This window comes from Mirounga leonina, unplaced genomic scaffold (assembly GCF_011800145.1).
Source record: "Mirounga leonina isolate KUSES-001 unplaced genomic scaffold, KU_Mleo_1.0 Mir_91, whole genome shotgun sequence".
Taxonomy (NCBI): domain Eukaryota; kingdom Metazoa; phylum Chordata; class Mammalia; order Carnivora; family Phocidae; genus Mirounga; species Mirounga leonina.
In genome coordinates, this window is record NW_023270839.1 from 44,572,978 (window position 1) to 44,594,770 (window position 21,793).

A 21,793-nucleotide genomic window follows, 5' to 3' on the forward strand; every position below is an offset into this window, starting at 1 on the left:
GACAGAACAAATGGAAGAATGTGTCTAGCAAAATGCCTTAGCACACAGGAGGTGCTGAGTAAATATTAGCACCTTCTGTGGTTGTTTCTTCTTTGAATGTGGATGGTGAGGTTCAGAGAGGCTGCATACCATCTGGTGGTTAGGAGTATGGGCTCTGGAGCTGGACTGCTAGGTTCAAGCCAGCTCCACTCATCTAGCTGTTAGGCCCTGGACAAGTGAGTTAACCTACTTGTTTCTTCCAGTGTAAGACAGAGAGAACTATCTGGACCTTCCTCGGGTCGAAGTCTCTAAGCATCGTCCCTGGCATCTAATCACCGTTCAGTAACTGTTCACGAATTTCATTCGGCAGAACTGGTCTAAAATCCCCCAGGAGCAGGTGGCTGAGCCAGCACTAGAATGTAGGTCCTTGCTCTTTCTGCCACACCAGGTGGCGTCCAGAGACAAGGGACATCAGCCAAGGAAAAGGAGGCAGTCCGGGGACACATCCGGAGAGCTTGATCTCCAATAAGCTGCCTTGGCCTGGGTGGGACTCACCGTGCCGGGCGACGTGGTTCTCCAACAGCCGCACTGACTGTGGGGACCTCTCAGGCTGCCGGGGCCGCAGGGGGAGCCCCAGGGCTGCCCTGGGCACCTTCGAGAAATGCGTCTCCGCTCAGCTCCTCAGGGCCTCCTGACCTAACACCCACAGCCTCATCACACAGCGCAGACATTTGTCAGGCCTGACGCCTGTGACCTATGACTTCAAGAGCCAGCACTCCCAGTCGGATGTTTTATTATTTATTCACTTGACAGGAATACACATTTGGTCCTGTAAGACACCATGCTACCGGCTGAACGAGTGGCCGTTACACAACAGAACTCCCGTGGGCTCTCTGGAAGGCCCTGCGTGGCCCGCCGAGGACAGCTCAGTCGCCGCGGGGAAGAACTCTGCCCTGAAGAAGAGACTGGCGGCCTGAGCGGCCCCGGGGAGCCTCCGACCCGCAGCCCTGCAGGGCCATAACATTCAGACGCATTGGGCATCAGCAAAATAATAGTCATGCTGGTTGTTCTGAACTAGAAGATGTTCTTAAAACCATAGCGTACCAGACAACTTATATGCATTACAAATATATAAATTAAGAGTCTACACATATACAAAAATCTCTCGATGGGGACCTAATCGCATTCTCTGCCATGCCAGGTATTTCGAGGGAGCCGGTATTAAAAATAGAAGGTATTTATACATAGGCCCTGCCTCTCTCGTGTCCACCATGGAAGCCCCTGGTGTTGTCAGGGCCCCTGGGCAGTCTCAGCACCCCCACGGGTAACCCGTCTGCAGTCTGCATCTTCCGGGACAGCAGGGGACTCACTCCGGGGCTCTTCTCCTGGGTCCCCATCTCAGCCAGGCGGCGCCTCCGAACCCACGGGCTACCCGAGGGAGTGATGCTGCTGTCAGAGGAATAATCCGCGCACTTGCGGAAGACCTCAGGACTGGGGCCACAGTTCAGCCGCCCCTCCTCGGCCAGAGGGGATTTTCTGGAAACGCCTTTGCGTTGAGCCAAGGGGCTGCTCCAGGGACTCGAGCACGGGGAGGCGTTCGGGCTCAGAAAGAGGTTCTGGGGGCCAGCAGGGCTGAGCTTGTTGGCGACCGCATGCCGCCGGCCAGCCATGGGCGACGTGGGATTGCTCTCGGGGTCGGAGGAGCTGTTGGCGGAAGACTCGTCACCCATGTACTGCAGCTCCTCGACTCTCTTGTTCAGGGACTTGTTCGGGTGGCTGCCTGCGGTGGGCTCCTCGTCCTGGTTCTTGTCTTTGAGAGGTTTCTTTTTGGGGGGCTTCATGCCAATCAGGACGGCCTTCATGTTCTCCCTGCCCTGGGATTCTGTGCTCATGAACTCGTGGGCTTTAATGGCCGCCTCCACCTCCTCAAACTCCACAATGGCACACTCCTGGGTCCCCACCTGGCTGTACCGACTGCTGATCCTCCGGATATCAGGGGGCAGCTCCTTCCCTGGTTTGAGGATCCGCACCGACGAGATGACGCCAAAGGTCCCGAAGAGCTTGAGCAGGTGCTCCATGACCTTCTCCTGCACCCTCCCGTTCTTCTGGGGGATGGCCAGGGCCCACAGCTTGGGGGACAGGTGGAGATCGTAGACCAGGAGCATCTTGCTCGGGAGGTTCTCATTGGGGAAAAGCGGGACGGGGGTGGTCCTCCTCACCTTCCGCTGGTCCTCATTCAACTCGAGGGTCACCGAGTACTTCAAGGCGTGCGCCGTGGTTCTCCAGTCCCGGGTCAGGTGTTTCACCTGAAGAAGACAAAGCACATCTGGAATGGTACCTATTTGTCCTGGCCTATCTCGTGGGCTCTGCCATCTCCCTCCCTCCTCTCCTCACCCCCGGGAACACTGGTAGCTAGCATCGTAGCTCGTGGGCACAGGCATTCAAAAGTCTAGTGAGCAAACGCACCCACTTGTGACAATGTCAAGCTAGGCAGCACAGTTTAGAGCAGTGCCATCCAACAGAACTCTCTGGCGATGGAGATCGTCTAGTGCACCCACATTTAGCGGTTCAGGCCCTGCAAAAAGGCTGTTAGATACATAAGTCCAAGGCCCACCTCCAGCTGGTGGTAACACTTGGAAGTTTCTCAGCCTCTCAGTGCCTCAACTCCCTCATCTGTCAAATGGAGACGCTAATCATGTCCACCTCACAGGGTTGTCGTGAGGATCAAATGAATAAATCAAAAGATACCTATCTACACGCAGACATACATTATACATCCACATACAAAACAGAACAGTGTCTAGCTCATAGTGAGTATTCACGTGCTATCGTTACTTCAAATATTATGTGCTATCATTCTGACAGGATTCGGAGATTTTAACATCCAAACACTTCTCTGAAGTCGTGTTTCTCTGTTTACGCATTTGATACACAGAAAGTTCCAAAAGATCTTTCATATTCCACTGCAATATCTCGTGAAAATGATGTGGACGGTTTCGACTTGGAATAAAATCCAAGCAGGGCCTCCCGGAGAATGATGAAACAGTCCCTCCCTCCCTCCTCCTCCCTGAGTGGAAATTGTGCGTATTGACGTGCAGTATAGGAAGGCTGTGTTTATATTGTAAAGCAGTAATTTTCAAGAGGCCCACTTCCGCTGGAGGGAATGCCAGGGAGAATGAGTCATTCCATCCCACAGGAACAGTGGAGGCGGGTGGGGTGGGTAACCTGAGCCAGGAATGGCAAGATCACCCTGAGTCCTCTGAGTCCAGGCCAATGCAGTCGCCGTGCAGAGGAGCTGAGACCAGACAGGAACTTTCCAGAACTCAAGAACGGAGGCTCGCTAACAGGGCAGCATGGGGGGACCTTGCAGAGCTATGAGTAGAGGCAGGCTCCGGCAGAAAGGGGGTGTCCACTCTAGCCTAGGTCTCGGGGGAACTGCAAGTTCCCTACACCCGGAATCAATGGGCTGATCTCTGTGACACACACCGGGGACAGAGGGTCAGCAAAGGTCCAGGCAAAGGGTCAGACTTCAGGTGAACGGAGTCAATCAGAGATCCAGAAAGGGTGCAGAAAGATGCTGACCAAAGGTCACGGCCAGATTGTGAGGAAGCCCCAGGTTGTGAGGCAGTAGCACTCAGAGGGTGACACAGGGGGGAGGGAGCCTTCTCCCTTCCCCGACTGGGAAGGGAGCACTCAGGAGAGGAAGAGCAAAGCTAGTGCCAAAGCCTGAAGCCTGAGCAAGGAAGGCCGGAGCTGCCTTCCTCCGAGGGCTGGAGAAGCTGATGGAAGACCACATGCAACTGAGAGCGAAGAGGGCTCTGGCAAGGACCCAGCACCCCTCCAGAGCCAGGAGCAGGGTCCACTGGGAAGTGCCAGTTAGAGGCTGAGCATCCTCGGGGCACCACCTCAGATGAGGAGCCCGGGAGGTGCTTTCCTTGTGCAATTAACTAGAAGAACTTTCTAAGATTTTCAGAAACTGACATTTGCCTGTTTGTCCTATGTGTCTCCTGTTATGATCAGCAGGAAAACCTCTGGAATGAAAGGGGCCTTTGTTGTCACTGTGGAGGCGCTGGGGAGTCCATGGCGACTCTGCGGCCAGCTTTGGACAAAGAAGAACCCTCCCAAACGGAGCCATAGCAGCAGCTTCAAAAGGCAAGAAAGTCAGGCTGACTCTTGGGGTCCCTGGGGAGGAATAAAGGGAGGAGCCCTGGCTGCTCTGTTGTGGGGTCCCCCACAAACACTTTCATGTGAGGGTTCGCTCACTGTTCCCTGGACACCTGTGATATTGTGATGTATCATTTCGACAGGACTTGGGGATTTCCATGTTCAAATACCTCTCTGAAGTCGCGTTTCTGCATTTCTGCATTTGACGCAAAAGATCTTCCAAAGGATCTTTCATATTTCAATGCAGGAGCTCCTGAGACTGGCATGGACGGTGTCAGCTTGGAATAAAACCCAACTTGGGGCCTCGCGGAGAATGCTGAAACAGTCCCTCTCTATTACACATGTACGCTGCTCTTTGTCCCCCTCCCTGGCACGGAGCTGCTGGAACCCTGGCAAGTCCTCCGGAACAAGAACACTAGGACTATCTTTTGTTCTAATGAGGCGATGCTGGGCAGCCTCCTGGATGGCTCCTGGTTGAGGGTCGGTCACCAGAAAGACCAAGCCATGGTTAGAAGCTTGGAATTTTCAGGGAAGGGAGAAGGGCAGGAAACTGAGTTGATAGTTGATCATGCCTCCAGGAGGAAGCCTCCATAAAAATCCCAGTCCTGTGGGCTTCGGAGCACTTCCAGGTTGGTGAATACACCCATATACTGAGAGCACCCCAACTCCTCAGGGACAGAAGCTCCCACACTCAGGGCCTTGTTCTGCATATGTCTTCAGCTGGCTGTTCATCTGTATCCTTCATCATAGCCTTTATTAAACTGGTTAATCTAAGCAAGTGTTTCCCTGAGTTCTGTGAGCTCTTCTGGCAAATAATCAAATCCAAGGGGGACGAAGTGATGGGGACCTGTGATCTGTAGCCAAGTTGGACAGAAACTGTGGGTCACCTGGGTGGTCACCTCCTACTGGCCATTGGCTCCTGCAGTGGGGCAGTCTTGTGGGACTAACCCTTAACCTGTAGGATCGGATGCTATCTCCGGGTAGATACAGAACTGCTTGGTGGGGAGCCCCCTCCCCCAACATAAACATCTGGTGTCAGAGTGTTGTGTTAGAGGGGGAGAGCATAGGAGCCATACAGGAGGATGGAGAGGCTTTTCCTTCGCAACAGGAAGAGCCCCTTCCCTGCTCCTGTACCTTGAAAACTCCTACTCATCCAAGATCCTATTTCAACGTCACCCCTTCTAGAAAGACTTCTCCATCATCCAGGCAGGGTTACTGGCTCTGATGAACACGACTTTGTTCTTTCACTGCCTAGGGTCATTGTGCAATCCTGCACGGATCTCTCTCCTTCCCTGGACTCTGCAAGGGCAGGGGAAATGTCACCTTCGTGTCATCTGTCCTGTGTCCACCGCAGCAGTCGGGGTGCAGAATGGGTATGTTTGGTGACTGGGTAAAAGGACAGAGCACAAGAGGAGAGGGCAGACTCTAGCGGCAGGTGAGGCAGAGAACGGCTCCAGGGAGAAAAGCTCTCCTCCAGGGCTCTCTGGCAAAGTGCAAAGGCAGCCTGGCGCGGACCCAGCTGTTACATATCCCGTTATGCAAGAGGCCATGCGCTGCTTTTCCATTCTAGTAAATACGCTTCCCCCACAGAAGACACGGAGGTCTTATTCCAGCTCGTCTGTCCACGCTTGGAGACAGAGGGAATTCACACAATGGTCCAGCTGCTGGGTCTGCTGCCTACATGGTGGCAATCACCATATAGCCCACTTCGCCATACTGATGAGGATGTTGGTCTTACACACGGCAAAGGCTGCAGGAGTCTGGAAGGAGGCCCATCCCCCAGAGTTCTAGGTGCTCCTCCTCTTTCTTATTTATTCAACTGGACAAGGGAAAAGCCTGAGTTTCACACAATTCGAGGCCCAGGAGGTGTCTCTCAAGGCCACTGAGTCCCCAGCACCCTCCCGGCCACCCACTCGCCTGGCAAGAGCGCCTGAACTTTACCAAGAACAAGCACTATCATTGCATAACTGCCATCCGCTGACATCTGTCCCAACACCCAGGCCCCTTTTAATACTGTGGGAAGAGAGTCTTCATAAAGATCCTAAATCCCTGTTCTGGATCATTTTTCTCTATTTCAGGCCCCAGAGGGGTGGAAAAGAATCGCCAGTCACGAGGTATCGAAGGGGCAAAAAATATTTAGAACTGCAACCCCCACAGCCCCAGAGTCCTCGAGTCAGCTTGTGAGAAGGAAGCCTTACCTTTTTGAAGGACGTGAGGAGCTTGACACTCACGTACCCCAGTTTGTTCCTCCTCACGTGCTTGAGCAGGAAGGCGTCCTTCTCCAAGTTTTCATCAGAGAAATAGAATTCGATCTGATCCACCAGCTTCCTGATTAACTCCTGGTCCGGGGGCTTCCACTCCTGCTCGCCTTCCTCACGCTCGTTCTCGCCCCCACTTGTCGTGGCGCCACTGGGACCAAAAGGAGACACCGGGGGGTTACAGGCTGAATTGCTGTCCGCCCCCCCTCACATGCCCAAATTTCATATGTTGAAGTCCAAAAGCCCTGTATGTCAGTATGTGACCTTACTTGGAAAGAGGGCCTTGCAAATGTCATCAGTTAAAGACAAGGTCGCACCAGACGGTGGGGGTGCCCCCTAATCCAATATGACTGGCATCTTACAGAAAGGGAAATCTGGAGGCATGAGCGCACAGGAAGAATGCCATGTGAAGGTGAAGGTGGAGATGGGATGCCCCAGAAGCCCAGGAACAACAAAGGTTGCCAGGAAACCACCAGAAGCCAGGGGAGTGGCCTGGGACCCATCCGTTCCCAGATCCTGGAAAGGGAGCGCTCTTCTGACCCCTTGATTTCTGACTTCTGGCCTCCAGAACCATGAGGCAATCAATTCCGTCATTCTAAGCCACCCAGTTTGCGGTACTTTGTTTCTGCTGCCCTAAGGAACGGCACTGGGTCACACTTGACCTGTCTCCTCAGAGGGGGTGATCGCCACACGGGGCTGACTTTTGCCCCACTGGGCGAAGAAATCATGCTTCTGTTTTTAACACGAACGGAGAGTCATTAAAATGACAACACGCTCTACTAGCATGTATGTGCTCCTGTACCACGGACAGGATGCTTTTCACATCCCCTTTTTAGCCTTCCCTCCCGCACTCCACCCCCCAAATCCTGATTTCTAGAAGATAATTTGGCAGAGTAACTAAGAGTCCCAATCCTAGAGTTAGCCCATGTAGGTTCAAATCCCACCACCACCATTTATTAACTGAGTCAATGCAGGCGAGGATCTCCCCTGCCACACCTCAGTCCCGTCATCTGCACATTGGCATGACAGTCACTCTCCCGGTAGGACAGTCAGAAGATTAAATGAACTGATACATAGAAATGCCACACAGGTGCCTGGCACGCCCTTAGAACCTGGGAGGTGGCACTCACTTGCCCCTCAGATCTAGGATTGAAATTCAAATTTTCTGTCCCCAAAGCCAGCACGCATAATACTTTCCACGTTTTGTTGGGACCCTGCCACAGAATCTGAAACAATCCCATTCACTCGGGCCCTTCTAAATGAAACCCAAACCCACCAGCAGCTCCACCTGAACAGACTTCTTCCCCCCTCTCCCTGAGAATATTAGGATATGAGAACGAGCCAAAGAAATCCTGAGCAAAGCTTCTTTGGAAGGCAAATCTTTCACCGAGGGATGACAAAAACTTCAAAACCATCAACATTCAAGGACTTTGTGATGATCTGCATCATAGTTGACACCATTAATTAGAAGCTTTTGAAGGTGAGTTCTCTCTGGCATATTTAATGGCCAAATTAAATTATGTATTATACAATATCATATATATCTTATTCGATAAAAAGAAATGGTCAAAAATTACTTCCAGAAAAAAACATTACTGCTTTCCTATGTGGCAGCTTGATCTCTAGTAACACGACTATCAGACCCAGAGTCCCCATGAACATGTGCTGAGTCACGAGAGCATCTCCTGGGATGGATGCAGACACCGAGTCCGCCTAAAGCATTCAGGGTGCTTCTACTCTGTTGGGAGAACCTGAGGGCTCAGAAAGTTCACAGCAGCATCTTCACAATAGCCAAAAAGTAGAAGTGTCAGGGGCGCCTGGGTGGCTCAGTCGCTTAAGCATCTGCCTTCAGCTTAGGTCATGATCCTGGAGTCCTGGGATCAAGCCCCGAGTCGGGCTCCGCGCTCAGCAGGGAATCTGCTTCTCCCTCTCCCTCTGCCTCTCACCTCCGCTCGTGTTCTCTCTCTTGCTCTCCTCTCTCTCTCTAACAAATAATCTTTCAAAAAAAAAAAATAATAAAGAAGCAAGCAGTTAACATTTCCCTTAGATTGGGATTAAACCCTTAAATAAAATAATCAACTAACACAAAAAAGGGGGGAGGGGGCTCAGAATGTAAAAATCAACGCTTTGGAACAGGTACATAAATGTATGTCCTTCAACTCCAGCAAAATTTTCACCGACTCTAACCACCCCCTCCACCAAAAAACAAAACAAAACAAAACAAAACAAAAACCCAAAAAACCCCACACAATTGTTGAAGAGTCAAGATGAGAATAAAAATGGAATATTCTGGCAGGAGAGAAAATACTAAATAAATCTGTCTCCCAATTTTTCCAATTCAGAAATTATGATTAGCATAAAAGTAGGCGTTGGTTGATTTTAAAATGAAGAGTTTAGTTATTTGCCTGCAGACAGTCTGGAAATGTTTTTGAAATACCACACCGATGTCCCAAGACAAACATGTACTGATGGAAAAAAAAAAATGGTCTGAGAGACTAACTTTAAAAGTATGTTTTTTAAAAAGTCTTTTAAAAATGGGATGGCAGGGGTGCCTGGGTGGCTCAGTCGTTAAGCGTCTGCCTTCGGCTCGGGTCATGATCCCAGGGTCCTGGGATCGAGCCCCGCATCGGGCTCCCTGCTCAGCGGGAAGCCTGCTTCTCCCTCTCCCACTCCCCCTGCTTGTGTTCCCTCTCTCGCTGTGCTTCTCTCTGTCAAAATAAGTAAATAAAATCTTTTAAAAATAATAATAATAAAAAAATAAAAATGGGATGGCAAACTAAGGGAATATATTAAGGCTGCCTATAAGATAAAACAGGTCAAAGGCAACTTAAACATTAGACAAACTGAATATTTTATAAGTTTCTAGAAGATAGCTGTGGTAGACATTAGTCAGATTCACCCAAAATCTAATAGCAAACTCTTTCTCACTTGCCTTCCTTTATTATGGAGGCTATAAAAAACCAAACCAAAACAAACAAACAAATAAAAACCAACCCTAAACATGTACTTTCTCAGCCTTGGTTACAGGTAGTAGCCATCTGTCATGGTATGGCCAATAAAACACAAGTGAAAATCTTTTGGCCCTGCCTCTTCCCCTTTTATCTGTTTTGAGTGTGGGTGTGATGGCTGGAGCAGTAGCAGCTATTTTACTACCATAAGAAAAAAAGCCAAGAGAATCAGCTTGGCCTCATTTATTGACATTATTGGCTCTGATATTATTGAGTTGCTAAACCAATTCCTCTATCTACCTACCTGCAAATTTCTGATTACATGAGAAAAATAAAATCCATTTGTTTAATTCACTTGTTGGCTGGGTTTTCTATTACTTACAGACAAATGGCAGGATAGTAATACTGCACTGAGAAAAGTGGTCCTCAAACATGTCAAAGGAAAAAGTGTCATTGGAACAATCAATGGAATGAAAAAGGAGAAGCAAGATGGGCAAAACCGATTTTCACTTTATTAGAGAAAGCTTATCCCATAATTAGAAGTTAAAATAGATAGGTTGAGTACACCAGATACAATAACCTCAAATGCATGGTAAAGTCTGAGCCGCACTGACAAGGATGAGAATAAATAGCCAGAGTTGAGGTGAGGTATGGGATAATGAAGAGCGAAGAGTTTTGAGTGGACTCAGGTATTGGCAAAATGGTCTTAGTACAAATAGCAAGTATATCAGAGGTGACCAGACCATCAAAGGGACCCACAGCCTAGCAAGTCCTACTCCCCACCTAAGGTAGTTGACGCTATTATAAAAAGTAAATGCATAAACAAATAAAACACAATGGAAGGATGGGGATGCAATTTCTCAATTTCTCCAGTGCCCATTCTAGAACGTCCCATTCTTCCCAAGGTCTGCCATGGGAAGCCAGCCCTTCCTCCCTGCAGATGACTGTATCTCAAACTTGATTGAGAAAATCAATCAGACTTGCCCAGAGCTCCCTTGTGCACCCCTTCCTTCCCGAAAACTCGTTCTGTATGTCTGGGCATCTGCCAAAGCATCCACTGGCCATATCCAGGTGCCTTTTCTCCACCTTGGTCATCTGCAGGATGGGACACAGCTGACCCCTTTCTTCTCAGTAGTCCTCCTGCTAGGCTTCTGTGACTTGTTCTTTTCTGATTCTTCTCCCCCATTTAACTGCCCTTCCAGTCTACTCAATCTGCTCCCATGTCTCCAAGGATCTATCCTTGACTCTTTGTCCCCAGGTGGCCTCTACACACTTCAGCCCCTGTATAGCTCATCTAATTCAGATCTGCCTCCTCCCACCCCTCCATCCTTCTCTCACTCTTGGGCCCCCCTCCTCAATTCATCTACCTGCCTGCCTGATGCTTGGATAGCCTGTTAGCCCTTCAAATCCACTATGTCCAGAATTGAACCATCACCTTCTGCAGAGCTGGACCTCAGGGAATACTGAAGCCTAGACCTGCCGAGGGACTTTCCATCTGGGAAGCTTATCTTCCTTTCATACAGTCTCATGGTAAGCAATCCACACTGGGGGGAGAGGGGGTGACTCTGCATCAGTTCTTTGCACCCAGTGAGAAGACATGGAGGTTCCAGAACACGTGGGCAGTCCTGGGGAGGTGATATAAAGCCCTATGCAAGTGCAGTGGTGAGCTTCCTGCACCGTAGGACCCCCTCTCTACATGAGTGCTCTCAGCGGCAACTGTGCATCTCCAAAGGGGGACCTTGGAAGAGAGGCAAGGCCTTTTTGCATATCTGGGAGCATGCTGCCTTGTCTCCTGATTCATGCAACAGCCTTTGAATGAAAAAGACCCTGTATCCTTTACGAACATTAAAGAAGTTTATATCCCTTAAATATGAATGTTGGTAACTTTTTGTCAATTACAACTGTCCTGTACAGACTATCTTTCCTCCCAAACTGCCCCATTAACTACTTTCCCTATTCACTCTTCTTTGCATTTAGGCTCCAAACCCGAGATGCATCTTTTAGCCCTCTCTTTTGCCCCCACACTGAGCCAATTATCAAGTGTTAATTTTTTTATTCTGCATTGTCTCCCATCTGTTCTCTTTTCCATTCCAACTGTCCTCATTACTTCTCCCTTGGACACTATTAATAGTTCAGCAAAAATGAATCTTCAAGTAATACATACACATAGCAAAAAATAAAACAAAACAGTACGTAACTTAAAAAGAAAGCAACAATTCCCAGCTCCACCTCTCCTCCCTAGAGGCAACCTCTATTCAACCATTTCATTCTTAATGAGACTTGCCTTGTGGTTCTATAAATTATGTTCATGGTCCTATTTCTCACTTGGCAATTTTCGACATTCTCTATTCATGTCCTATTATATAAGGTGAGGATTTGGAGTCACTCATCTCCCAAAGCCTCTTCTTCTAATTTTTAAAATTTTATATTATTTTTGGGTTTTTTATTAGCCTTCTAATTGTTTTAAAATAATACACACTTAAAATTCTTATTCCATCAACATTAAATGATAGGTCTTGCTTTCTCACTACACCTGACGTGTGTGTTATGACCCTACCTTCTTCTCCTCTCCTTCCATTTCCAACCTTTCAAATTCTATCAGATGTATCTTTATTTTATTTTGTCATGGTTCGTTATGTTTACATTCTATTCTGTAACTAATATTCATGTTTTGTCTACAGATACTAAAAGTTGAAAGTCAACCCACTGTGTTTATTTTTCTGGCTACAAACATGACTCTGGGCAGGGAAGAGGTGTTGGCTAAGATTACATTTCTTTCTTAAAGTCCTATTAGTTGACTGACCACCTGGATCGATCCTCTATGTCCCTATCCTCTCTTTCATATTGTCTGTCTTTGCCTTTGTCTTTGACTTACATGGCAAGACGTTTCCTGACATGACCTTCCAATCTTTGTTGATGAATTGCTTAATTTCAGGAATTATGTACTCTCTAAGAACTCTTTTATGTCTTCAGATTGCTCCTTTTAAAAAGCATCCTGTTCTGGTTTTGTGGATGCAATATATTAAATTCTCTTTCAGTACTAACCAGAGTGTGTATATATATATATATATACACACATATATAGTTGGTTTTTTTTATGGTCTCTTTGTTTCCAACAGTGTCACCTCTATATCCTCTGGGATCAGTTTTTCATTTAATTTCATGTAACTGGTTTTCCTCATGTAACTGATAATCAACTCATCTTTTTATTAAAAAAATTTTTTAAGCAAACTTATTTTAGAATAATTTCAGACTTACAGAAAAATTGTGAAAGCTTCTGTTATCAATATTTTGCATTAGTATGGTACATTTAATGAACTGATATCAATACATTATTATTAGCTGAAGTCGATTTCCAAATTATTAGCTGAAGTCCAGGTTATTCAGATTTCCTTAGTTTTTTTACCTAATGGCCTTTTTCTCTTTCAGGATCCCATCCAGGATACTATATTAGATTGAGTCATCATGTCTCCCCAGGCTCCTCTTGGGTGGGACAGTTTCTCAGGCTTTCTTTGTTTTTAATGACCTTGACTGTGTTGAGTAGTCCTGGTGAGATATATTGTAGAATGTCCTTCCTTTGGGATTTATCTGATATTTTACGATTAGATGGTGTTTATGGGTTTTAGGGACGAGAACGACAGAGGTGAATTTCCATTCTCATCACATCATATCAACATACCTGATCATTGTGGATGTTGACCCTGCCTGAAGTAGTGTTATCTGGTGTCCTCACTGCGAAGTTACTACCTTTCCCCTCCTTCCATACTGTGCACTTTGGAAGGGAGTCACTGTACACAGTCCATACTTAGGAAGTGGGGAGTTGGGCTCCATGGCTATTGATTTTGAAAAATGAAGGAAGGTCTGGCTTGCTTTCTCTTGGTGGGTGAAGTAGGTTCCCTCCACAGCCATATACTGTGATTCGCTTTCTTCCTAGGTGGTTCTATAGCCGTGGGTGGGGCATGCCAACTGGCAGGCTTCACTGTAGGGTGGACAGACAGGGAATTATTAAATAGGGGCTTTATATGGCGGAGGAGTTACTCTGCAGGTACCAGCTCTACCTTAGCCGTCCTAGCTCACCAGGTAGTTCACTTGATTCCTTTAGAAAATAATCCTATTTCTTCTTTTTCTCCTTGGAAGTAAACAGTATGGTGGTTGCTACTTTTCATGGTCAGGCAGAGAGGTGAGGCAATTGTTTTAAAGGCAGACTTTAAATCACCTCAGATATCAGCATCCCTTTTAATCCCTACATCCTTTCACACATTTCCTAACCAGAACCTTTCTAGGGTTCTGTCTTCCCGCCTCCTCCCACCTCCCCCCACTCCACTCCTGTTGTGTTTTGGGTTAAGCCTCTTCCACTCTGTGCCTTATTACACATTTTGAAGAACGGCTATGTCGCTGCTCTACTTTAATACTAATACTCATGTTTTCTATCCTTTTAAATAAAATCCAAAGTCCTTAGCTCTTTATTCAGATTCATTTCCAATCTGGCTGTCACCAGCTTCCAAATGTATTTCTGTCTATTTCCTTTCAGATCCTTTGCTCTAAAACAAAAGCAAGTAAAAGACTAATAGGTCTCTGTAAGTGTCGCAAGGTTTCTGGACTCTATCTCTTGGTGCGTGCTGTTCCATCTCCTTGAACACCTGGCCTCTGTCTCTCAGGTCCAAATCCTAGGCACACGTCAAGCTCCATCTCAAATGCAACTCTCCCAGGAAGGAAATCATTTCAACTTCTCCTAACACCTTGCCTGTATCAGAGCTACTATGTGCATTTCTAGTTAGTGCCTTGAACCCTCAGCGCCTGGAGGATAGGATTCACATTGGTTTCTTTCATTCTGGCACCAACCCAGAGCCCTGCACATAGTGGGAATTTACAAAGCATCACCAATGTAAAGTGAATACCTTCTGTTAAGGGCAAATCCCACCTATCAGAATTCTCTGAGACAGGAAGTATGTTACTGGTGAATATGTTATGAGTAGCCTTTCAAGAGGACTTTGGAAAAAATGTACATTTAAGTTTTATGTTCACGTTATTGTTTCCTTTTAAATATATCATTGTAGGGCGCCTGGGTGGCTCAGTTGGTTAAGCGACTGCCTTCTCCCTCTCCCACTCCCCCCTGCTTGTGTTCCCTCTCTCGCTGTGTCTCTCTCTGTCAAATAAATAAATAAAATCTTAAAAAAAAAAAAAAAAAGAACACATCAGTACCCCTAATTTACAATGATATATTTATTTTTATTTTTTTAAAGATTTTATTTATTTATTTAATTGACAGAGAGAAAGACACACAGCGAGAGAGGGAACACAAGCAGGGGGAGTGGGAGAGGGAGAAGCAGGCTTCCCGTGGAGGAGGGAGCCCAATGTGGGGCTCGATTCCAGGACCCTGGGATCATGACCTGAGCCGAAGGCAGATGCTTAACGATGCTTAACGACTGAGCCACCCAGGTGCCCCGATGTGTTCTTTTTTTAATAGCTGTAAACCTCCTAGAAATGAAAACAAAGGGTAGAAACAAGGAGGTACATTTCAAAACAGGTGATTGGGCTCCATGGATCAGTGTTGAAATATTTATCGTATTTGTAAATAATCTAGAGAAATAAGTACAGCATAAAATCTCCAGGGTTGCCTTTCTCATAAAATCTCAAGATAATCTGGAGATATTAGTTGAATGGTTAATCAAACATCACCTTATGAATAAAAATATCCAAAATAAAATGGTGGAATAATGAGCTCCTCACTATGGTTTTCAACACAGAAAAGATTTCCTGGACTCATCATCTATCCTTGCAGATGGTCTAATATGGTGCTTTGGCTACCAATACCAGGAAAATGGTGGACAGCAACAAGGTGGATATTGAACAAAAAAGACAAAGCATCATTTATGAAAATCACCAGGGTCCGGTACAATCTGTGTATAGCTCCTTTTGACTTGCTATAGGAAAAGGTTCTAAAGGTAACCAAATTGATAATGCAATATAAGAACACAAGGACAGACTCAAAAGATAAAGGTTTTTCAGAGAGACAAGTGGGAAACATATACGGGGATGTGTCCAACTTTGGAAAGACATTATGGGAACAATTATATTTTGGATACCACTAGCGGAGGCCCCATGCTATGTCTGGATGGCCCATGGGTTCTTATAGACTTATTACAGACATCATGACCCTTTTTTCTTACCCGGTCTTCTGCCATGCTGTTCTGACATAATTCCTAGGGCCTGGGAAAGGAGTTAAAACTAGTGGATGTCTCTGCGGGTCTAAATAATGGTTTGTGGTGTGAAGCAGAGATAATGTATGCAAAGTATTTAGTTCCACATCTGGTACATAATTGGCATTAATAAATGGAGCCTTTCACTATCATCACCCAGAACAGAGAAAAGATAGCTTATGTAATGTCCCTGAAACATCATGGAGAGAAAGGAACCTAGATGTTTCTGTTGTTAAATGAAGGTATGCTTCAGTGATTTTATTATTCATACTAATATTTGATATTATAATTTTAAATCATTTTCACACATTGTAAGACAAAGCAAACAAGTAAATATGTTAATGTTAAGAATCAAGACTGTCAGTGCAAAAAAAATAAAAGAAGTAAAACAAAAACCCTATAATGTCAAATATGAGTTGGAATTATCAACATAAACTTATTTTTTATTTTTTATTTTTTTTAAAGATTTTATTTATTTATTTGAGAGAGAGAATGAGAGAGAGCAAGCACATGAGAGGGGGGAGGGTCAGAGGGAGAAGCAGACTCTCTGCGGAGCAGGGAGCCCGATGCGGGACTCGATCCAGGGACTCCAGGATCATGACCTGAGCCGAAGGCAGTCGCTTAACCAACTGAGCCACCCAGGCGCCCAACATAAACTTATTTTTTAAAATGTATTTCCTAGCTCTATTGAAAGGGCCTAAAACCAATGTTGCCCCAGTGGAAATTAGCACTCTTAATTCCAGGTCTTGGTTTCTAAATACCTTCCCGCTAGTGTTTACTAGCCACAGGGATTCCTGTGGAAATGGCTGGATCCCATGACAGGAGTAGGAAAAGTACAAAGTAAGGCCAGAATATCTAATATCACAAAGCAAGAAAGTGCTCAAAGACTCAAGGGCAAGTTCCAAAAGGCTATACTGAAGCCAATCTGAAGGGGTGCCCCTACTTAATCAGGGACATTTTGAACATCAAAAATAATGATTGTAACTAATTTTTAAAAAGTGAATAAACAGGGGCGCCTGGGTGGCTCAGTCGTTAAGCGTCTGCCTTCAGCTCAGGTCATGATCCCAGGGTCCTGGGATAGAGCCCCACATCAGGCTCCCTGCTCGGCGGGGAGTCTGCTTCTCCCTCTCCTGCTCTCCCTGCTTTTGCTCTCTGTCAAAATAAATAAAAATTTTTTTTTTAAAGATTTTATTTATTTATTTGACAGAGAGAGACACAGCGAGAGAGGGAACACAAGCAGGGCGAGTGGGAGAGGGAGAAGCAGGCTCCCCGCAGAGCAGGGAGCCCGATGCGGGACTCAATCCCAGGACCCTGGGATCATGACCTGAGCTGAAGGCAGTCGCTTAACCAACTGAGCCACCCAGGCGCCCCAAATCTTTTTTTTTTTTTTAAAGTGAATAAACAGAAGTCCATGAATCGAGGAGGGCCAAAAGGAGGGCTCTAATTTAAATTATTTGATGCGACTATTACACCCACTCCTCTCTTTGAAAACTGGTCATTAAGCATTTATGTTGCCTCATTAGAAGGAACTCTTGTTCAATTCCAGATGATGAGGCAAAGCTCTCTTATATAGAAGAATACCCGCCAATAAATGTACAAAGGATAGGGGCGCCTGGGTGGCTCAGTCGTTAAGCGTCTGCCTTCAGCTCAGGTCATGATCCCAGGGTCCTGGGATCGAGCCCCGTGCATCGGGCTCCCTGCTCAGCCAGGAGCCTGCTTCTCCCTCTGCCACTCCCCCTTCTTGTGTTCCCTCTCTAGCTGTCTCTCTCTCTGTCAAATAAATAAATAAGAATTTTTTAAAAATGTACAAAGGTTAATAAAATTAGAAAATCACCAATTTGTAATTCCTGAGGAACTGACTCAGGCAAGGATCATCAGCGGATGCTAAAACCATTAGGTGAAGGGCCTTGTTGAAAGAATATTCACAGGAAGCCCACAGATTACTTGTTAATTGCAAAGGGAGAGATGTACCTTCACAATGAGAGATCACCTTAGTCAAGTAGTCAAATTAGAGCATCACTTTGGTGAAAGCCGCCTGAGGTGATGCAACAAAATGTCTGTGGCATTGCCTGAGATGTTCTTGCCAAAATGTTTAATCTGAATTGAATCAGGCCCTCAGCATACCTTCCAATTTACAGGAAACACGGAGTACAAAGGAGCAAGTTAAACTAGATGATCAGAACAAAATCAGACCACTTTAAACTGGAAAACGTTCAACAAGACATCTGGCCTCTTATTTCAAAATAGCAACGCATTAAAAAAAAAAGTGTGAATGTTCTAGATTGAAAGATTCTAAAGAGACATAATAGGCAAATGCCACCACCTGGACTGGATTCTGTTTGGAGGGGAAAAAGAAACATCTATAAAATACAATGTGGGATGACGGGGGGGTGGTGGGGAACCCAAATATGGGACTTGGCTATTAGATCATTTTAGGGCTTATACTAGGGAATCATTGTTAATTCTCTTAACTGCCGTAATAGTATTGTGGTTTTACAGGAGAATGTCATTAGTAAGAGCTCCCAAATAAAGTGCTGAGGGTACAGTAAGTACTGTGTATATTTTCAAATGGATCAGAGTAAACCACTCCTAAGTCCATCAAACAAATATGGCAAAATATTAACAACTGTTAAATCTAGATGGTAGGTGTATGAATGCTCACAATACTACTCTTTCACATTTTATGTTTGAAATTTTTATTTCAAAAAGGTGAGAATAAAAAGACAGACACCTTTTTAGTGAGAGAGGTGTGGGGAGAAGACTAAAGAACATTTTTCTTATTTTCATGTATTGCTTGTACCCCAGGGAAAAGCCAAGTATTGGGCTGAGTACTGGTCGTATAGAGAGGACTAAGGCGAGGTCATTGCCTTCAAGGATCTCGCTGTCTAATTGGGGGAAAACCACACAAACACTTCAACCCAATGGCATAATGCAATGATAGAGGCATGCATTCGTTCAACAGATATTTAGGAGCACCCACTATATGCCAGGTGCTGAGGATACAATGAGAGCAAGGCAAGCATGGTCCCTGAATTCACGATGAGAGAGACACCTCTCATATTGTTGTGAGAGAGACAGAACTATACAGTTAAAATTGAGGTAAATGGTAGCTATAAAATGTGCAGAGTACTAAAGCAACTCCAAGAACAGGAAACAAACAGCTTTGGGGTGGGGACTGGGGGTTGTGGGGATGAAGCAGTGATGTGTTTTTGTTGTTGTTGTTTAGTTTCAGAGGTAGAACTTAGTGATTCATCAGTTACATAGAACACCCTGTGTTCTTTGTGTCCTGTTTCATCATGTGCCCTCCTTAATGCCCATCAACCATTTACCACATCCCCTCACTCCCCTCCCCTCCCCTCCAGCAACCCTCAATTTATTTCCTAGAGTTCAGCGTCTCTCATGGTTTGTCTCCCTCTCAATTTTCATCTTATTTTATTTTTCCTTCCCTTCCCCATGTTCATCTGTTTTGTTTCTTAAATTCCACATAGGAGTGAAATCATAGGGTATTTGTCTTTCTCCGACTGACTGATTTCGTTTAGCATAGTACCCTCTAGGTCCATCCACATCATTGCAAATGGCAAGATTTCATTCCTTTTGATGGCTGAATAATATTCCTCTGTGTGTGTGTGTGTATCACATCTTCTTTATCCATTCCTCTGTGGACAGACATCTGGGCTTTTCCATAGTTTGGCTACTGTGGACACTGCTGCTGTAAACATTGGGGTGCATGTGCCCCTTTGATCACTATGTTTGTAACCTTTGGATAAATACCTAGTAGACGCAGTGAGTTTTAAGGCTAACTAGAGATCAATCAATCAATCAGAGACCCAGAGGAGGGAGTACAAAGGCAGGTAGACACAAAACTGTACCCTCTGTTCAGGAGTCTAGAGGGGTCAGTGCTGGGGGAGCACGAACTGCTGAGACAGGCAGGGAAAGAAGCAATGGGCCAAGGAGATGAGGGTGAGTGCCACATCTCAATAAACAGCTTAAGGAAACTGGGCTTTCTCCTGAAGGCTCTGGAAGCCAAAAAGTGTCCACACAGGGCAGGGGCTGCTGCTGTGGCAGGCTGGCCCAAACACGGGGACAGCATGGATCCTGTTCTTGGCTGCATTCTCATGCTCTGGATGTCTGCCTGCTGGGCTCTGTCAGCTCCAATACCCTGAAGAGCCTCCAGGGATTTTCTGGGGTCAACTCTCTGCCAGTGGGCAGCAGGAAATGCTTCAAACTGAATGCTCCGTGAGATTCCAGTCCCTGGAGCTGGGAGGGAAGGGTGGCTCTGGAGAGAGTGGGGGGGGGGGGAGTAGGAACAAGAAACCCACCCAAATAAGGATCATGTTCTCCTCATTTCCACAGGGGGATCTTTCCAGGCTCAAGAAATAAGTAGGGCTTTAATCCCTGCTAATGGTGCAATCTCAAGACTTAGTCCCCAGTATAGGGGGGAGCTCTCTGCCCCAACTAACTACAGGCAAATGAAATCAGCAGCATCAGCCACTCTGAGCTCCTTTACGTAACCTCTGAAATTATTTGACTAGGTGGCCACCTTCTCCTCAAGACTGAGATGTCAGTGACTATGGACTCATTATTTTTATTCTCACCACAGAGCTGAACAAATGAGTGAGTGAATGAATCAGGCTTTACAGTATATAGAGTGCTGACAGGTCTACTGTAGCTTCTGTCATCTGCTATGGCTCAGCATTTCTGCTCTAAACTCTTGGGCTGGACTTTCCTCCTCAGATACCTCTGTCTCCACTGAACTGCCCTGAATCTCTGGGTGACTACATCCAGACCTCTCCCACCGGGGAAGGGTCAGCCAGTGATGGGGAATCCCTGGGTGCCTACATCCAGACCTCTCCCACCGGGGAAGGGTCAGCCAGTGATGGGGAATGGCTCTGGACCCAGTATCCTCATGACCTTCAGTTGAGTATTCTGCCAATGAAGTAAATTATCTACCTGCCAGGGAGTGATCCTGCAGAGCCCTGACAACTAAAAAGCATGTGCCCAGAAACCCCGAAGAAAGAGGGTTCTTAAGAAGTTCCTGTGGGCATTTCCCGGAATTTGCAAGTTCTGCCATTGCTCTACTCTCGTGGTTATGGATACTCCATACTCTTATCTCCTTTCAACAGCAGGAACAAAACCACAGACTCGAAAGGTGCCGGCGTTGGTGGACACAAGTCCAAGGTCTCCGGCTGATGACCGGGCTCAGGGCCCGAAGGCACCGTTAGATAGGTGGCTTCCTGTGCCATAACAGTTCCAGACTGCCCCCATCACTCAGGAACCCAACTAGCAAGATGATGATGCAAGCACAGAAGTCGGGTGGGGGAGGCTGCGTGAAAACGGGAATCCCCGGCCCGCGAGCATGCAAGCAGCGAGCCTTGAGCTGATTCCAAACCAGAGCAGGAGAGCTCTCTACACCGTGAAATCACTCCTCGTCCCCCAGCCGCCAAGTGTCCGCGGGGCTGGGCTGCCCCCACCCATTTGGACTGATAAGCAGACAGGACGAAGGAGGCAGTGAAGGCTAGTGGGGTCCCTCTCGGGGGGAGCTGGGCCAGTCTCGGAGGGCAAGACCGGGCTGGGATGGGCTTTGGGGAAGGTCCCGGGTGAGCGCACGCAAGGAGAGCCTCCTCCGGGGGAGAAGATGGCGAGGATGGCCCAGGAAGGAATTCCTCCCGGGCCCCAGGGCATGCCCCCCCGTCCAGGCCCCTCCGAGCCCCGCCGCCAGCCCCGGGAGCTCGGTCGGGCGAGAAAGCTGCGGAGCGGGGCACCAACAACCGCCGAAAGCAGGTTCGGCCTCGGCCGGACGCCCGGAGCGGCGGCCCCGCGGCGGGGCTGCCTGGGGGGACTTGTCCCGGCGCTCGCGCTCGGCCGGGACCCGGGGCGGGCTCCCCTCGGCCGGGCCGCGCCGCCGCGCCTACCTGTGCCCGCGGCTCGGCTCCTCCTCGCTGGCGCTGCCCCAGCCGGGGCTCAGGTACCGGGCCGGGTCCCCCGCGCCGCGCGCCTCCGCCCCGTCCTCCTCGTCCTCCGGCTCCTCCACGTCCTCGGCCTCCTGGATGGCGACGCGGATCTGCACCGCCGTCTCGGGCCCGGGCAGCGTCTCCTCGCCGGCCTGGGCCATGGCTCGCCGGGCGGCCGGGAACGCGGCGCCGCGGCTGCCCGCGCGCCCCGAGGCCCAGCCAGCCGGGCGGCGGCGACTGCGACGAGGGGGCGGGGGCGCGGCGAGCGCGCCCGGGAGGGGACGGGGGTCGCG

General features: G+C 47.5%; 1 protein-coding gene across 1 annotated transcript; it reads right to left on the reverse strand.

The window, feature by feature from the left end:
- Positions 1 to 763: 763 nt before the first annotated feature.
- LARP6 (La ribonucleoprotein 6, translational regulator) lies at positions 764 to 21,741 on the reverse strand. The gene is made up of 3 exons (XM_034994642.1): positions 21,462 to 21,741; positions 6,342 to 6,552; positions 764 to 2,285 (listed from the first exon to the last, which is right to left on the reverse strand). The coding sequence occupies exons 1-3, from the start codon at positions 21,659 to 21,661 to the stop codon at positions 1,218 to 1,220; spliced, it is 1,479 nt and encodes a 492-aa protein (XP_034850533.1). The 5' UTR covers positions 21,662 to 21,741; the 3' UTR covers positions 764 to 1,217.
- Between the last annotated feature and the right edge of the window lie 52 nt (positions 21,742 to 21,793).

Coding starts and splice junctions, on each gene's coding strand:
- LARP6 (XM_034994642.1), bottom strand. CDS start 21,661: ATGGCCCAGGCCGGCGAGGAGACGCTGCCCGGGCCCGAGACGGCGGTG. Junction 6,553..21,461: donor GAGCCGAGCCGCGGGCACAG/GTAGGCGCGGCG, acceptor TTTTGGTCCCAG/TGGCGCCACGACAAGTGGGG. Junction 2,286..6,341: donor TCCTCACGTCCTTCAAAAAG/GTAAGGCTTCCT, acceptor TGTCTTCTTCAG/GTGAAACACCTGACCCGGGA.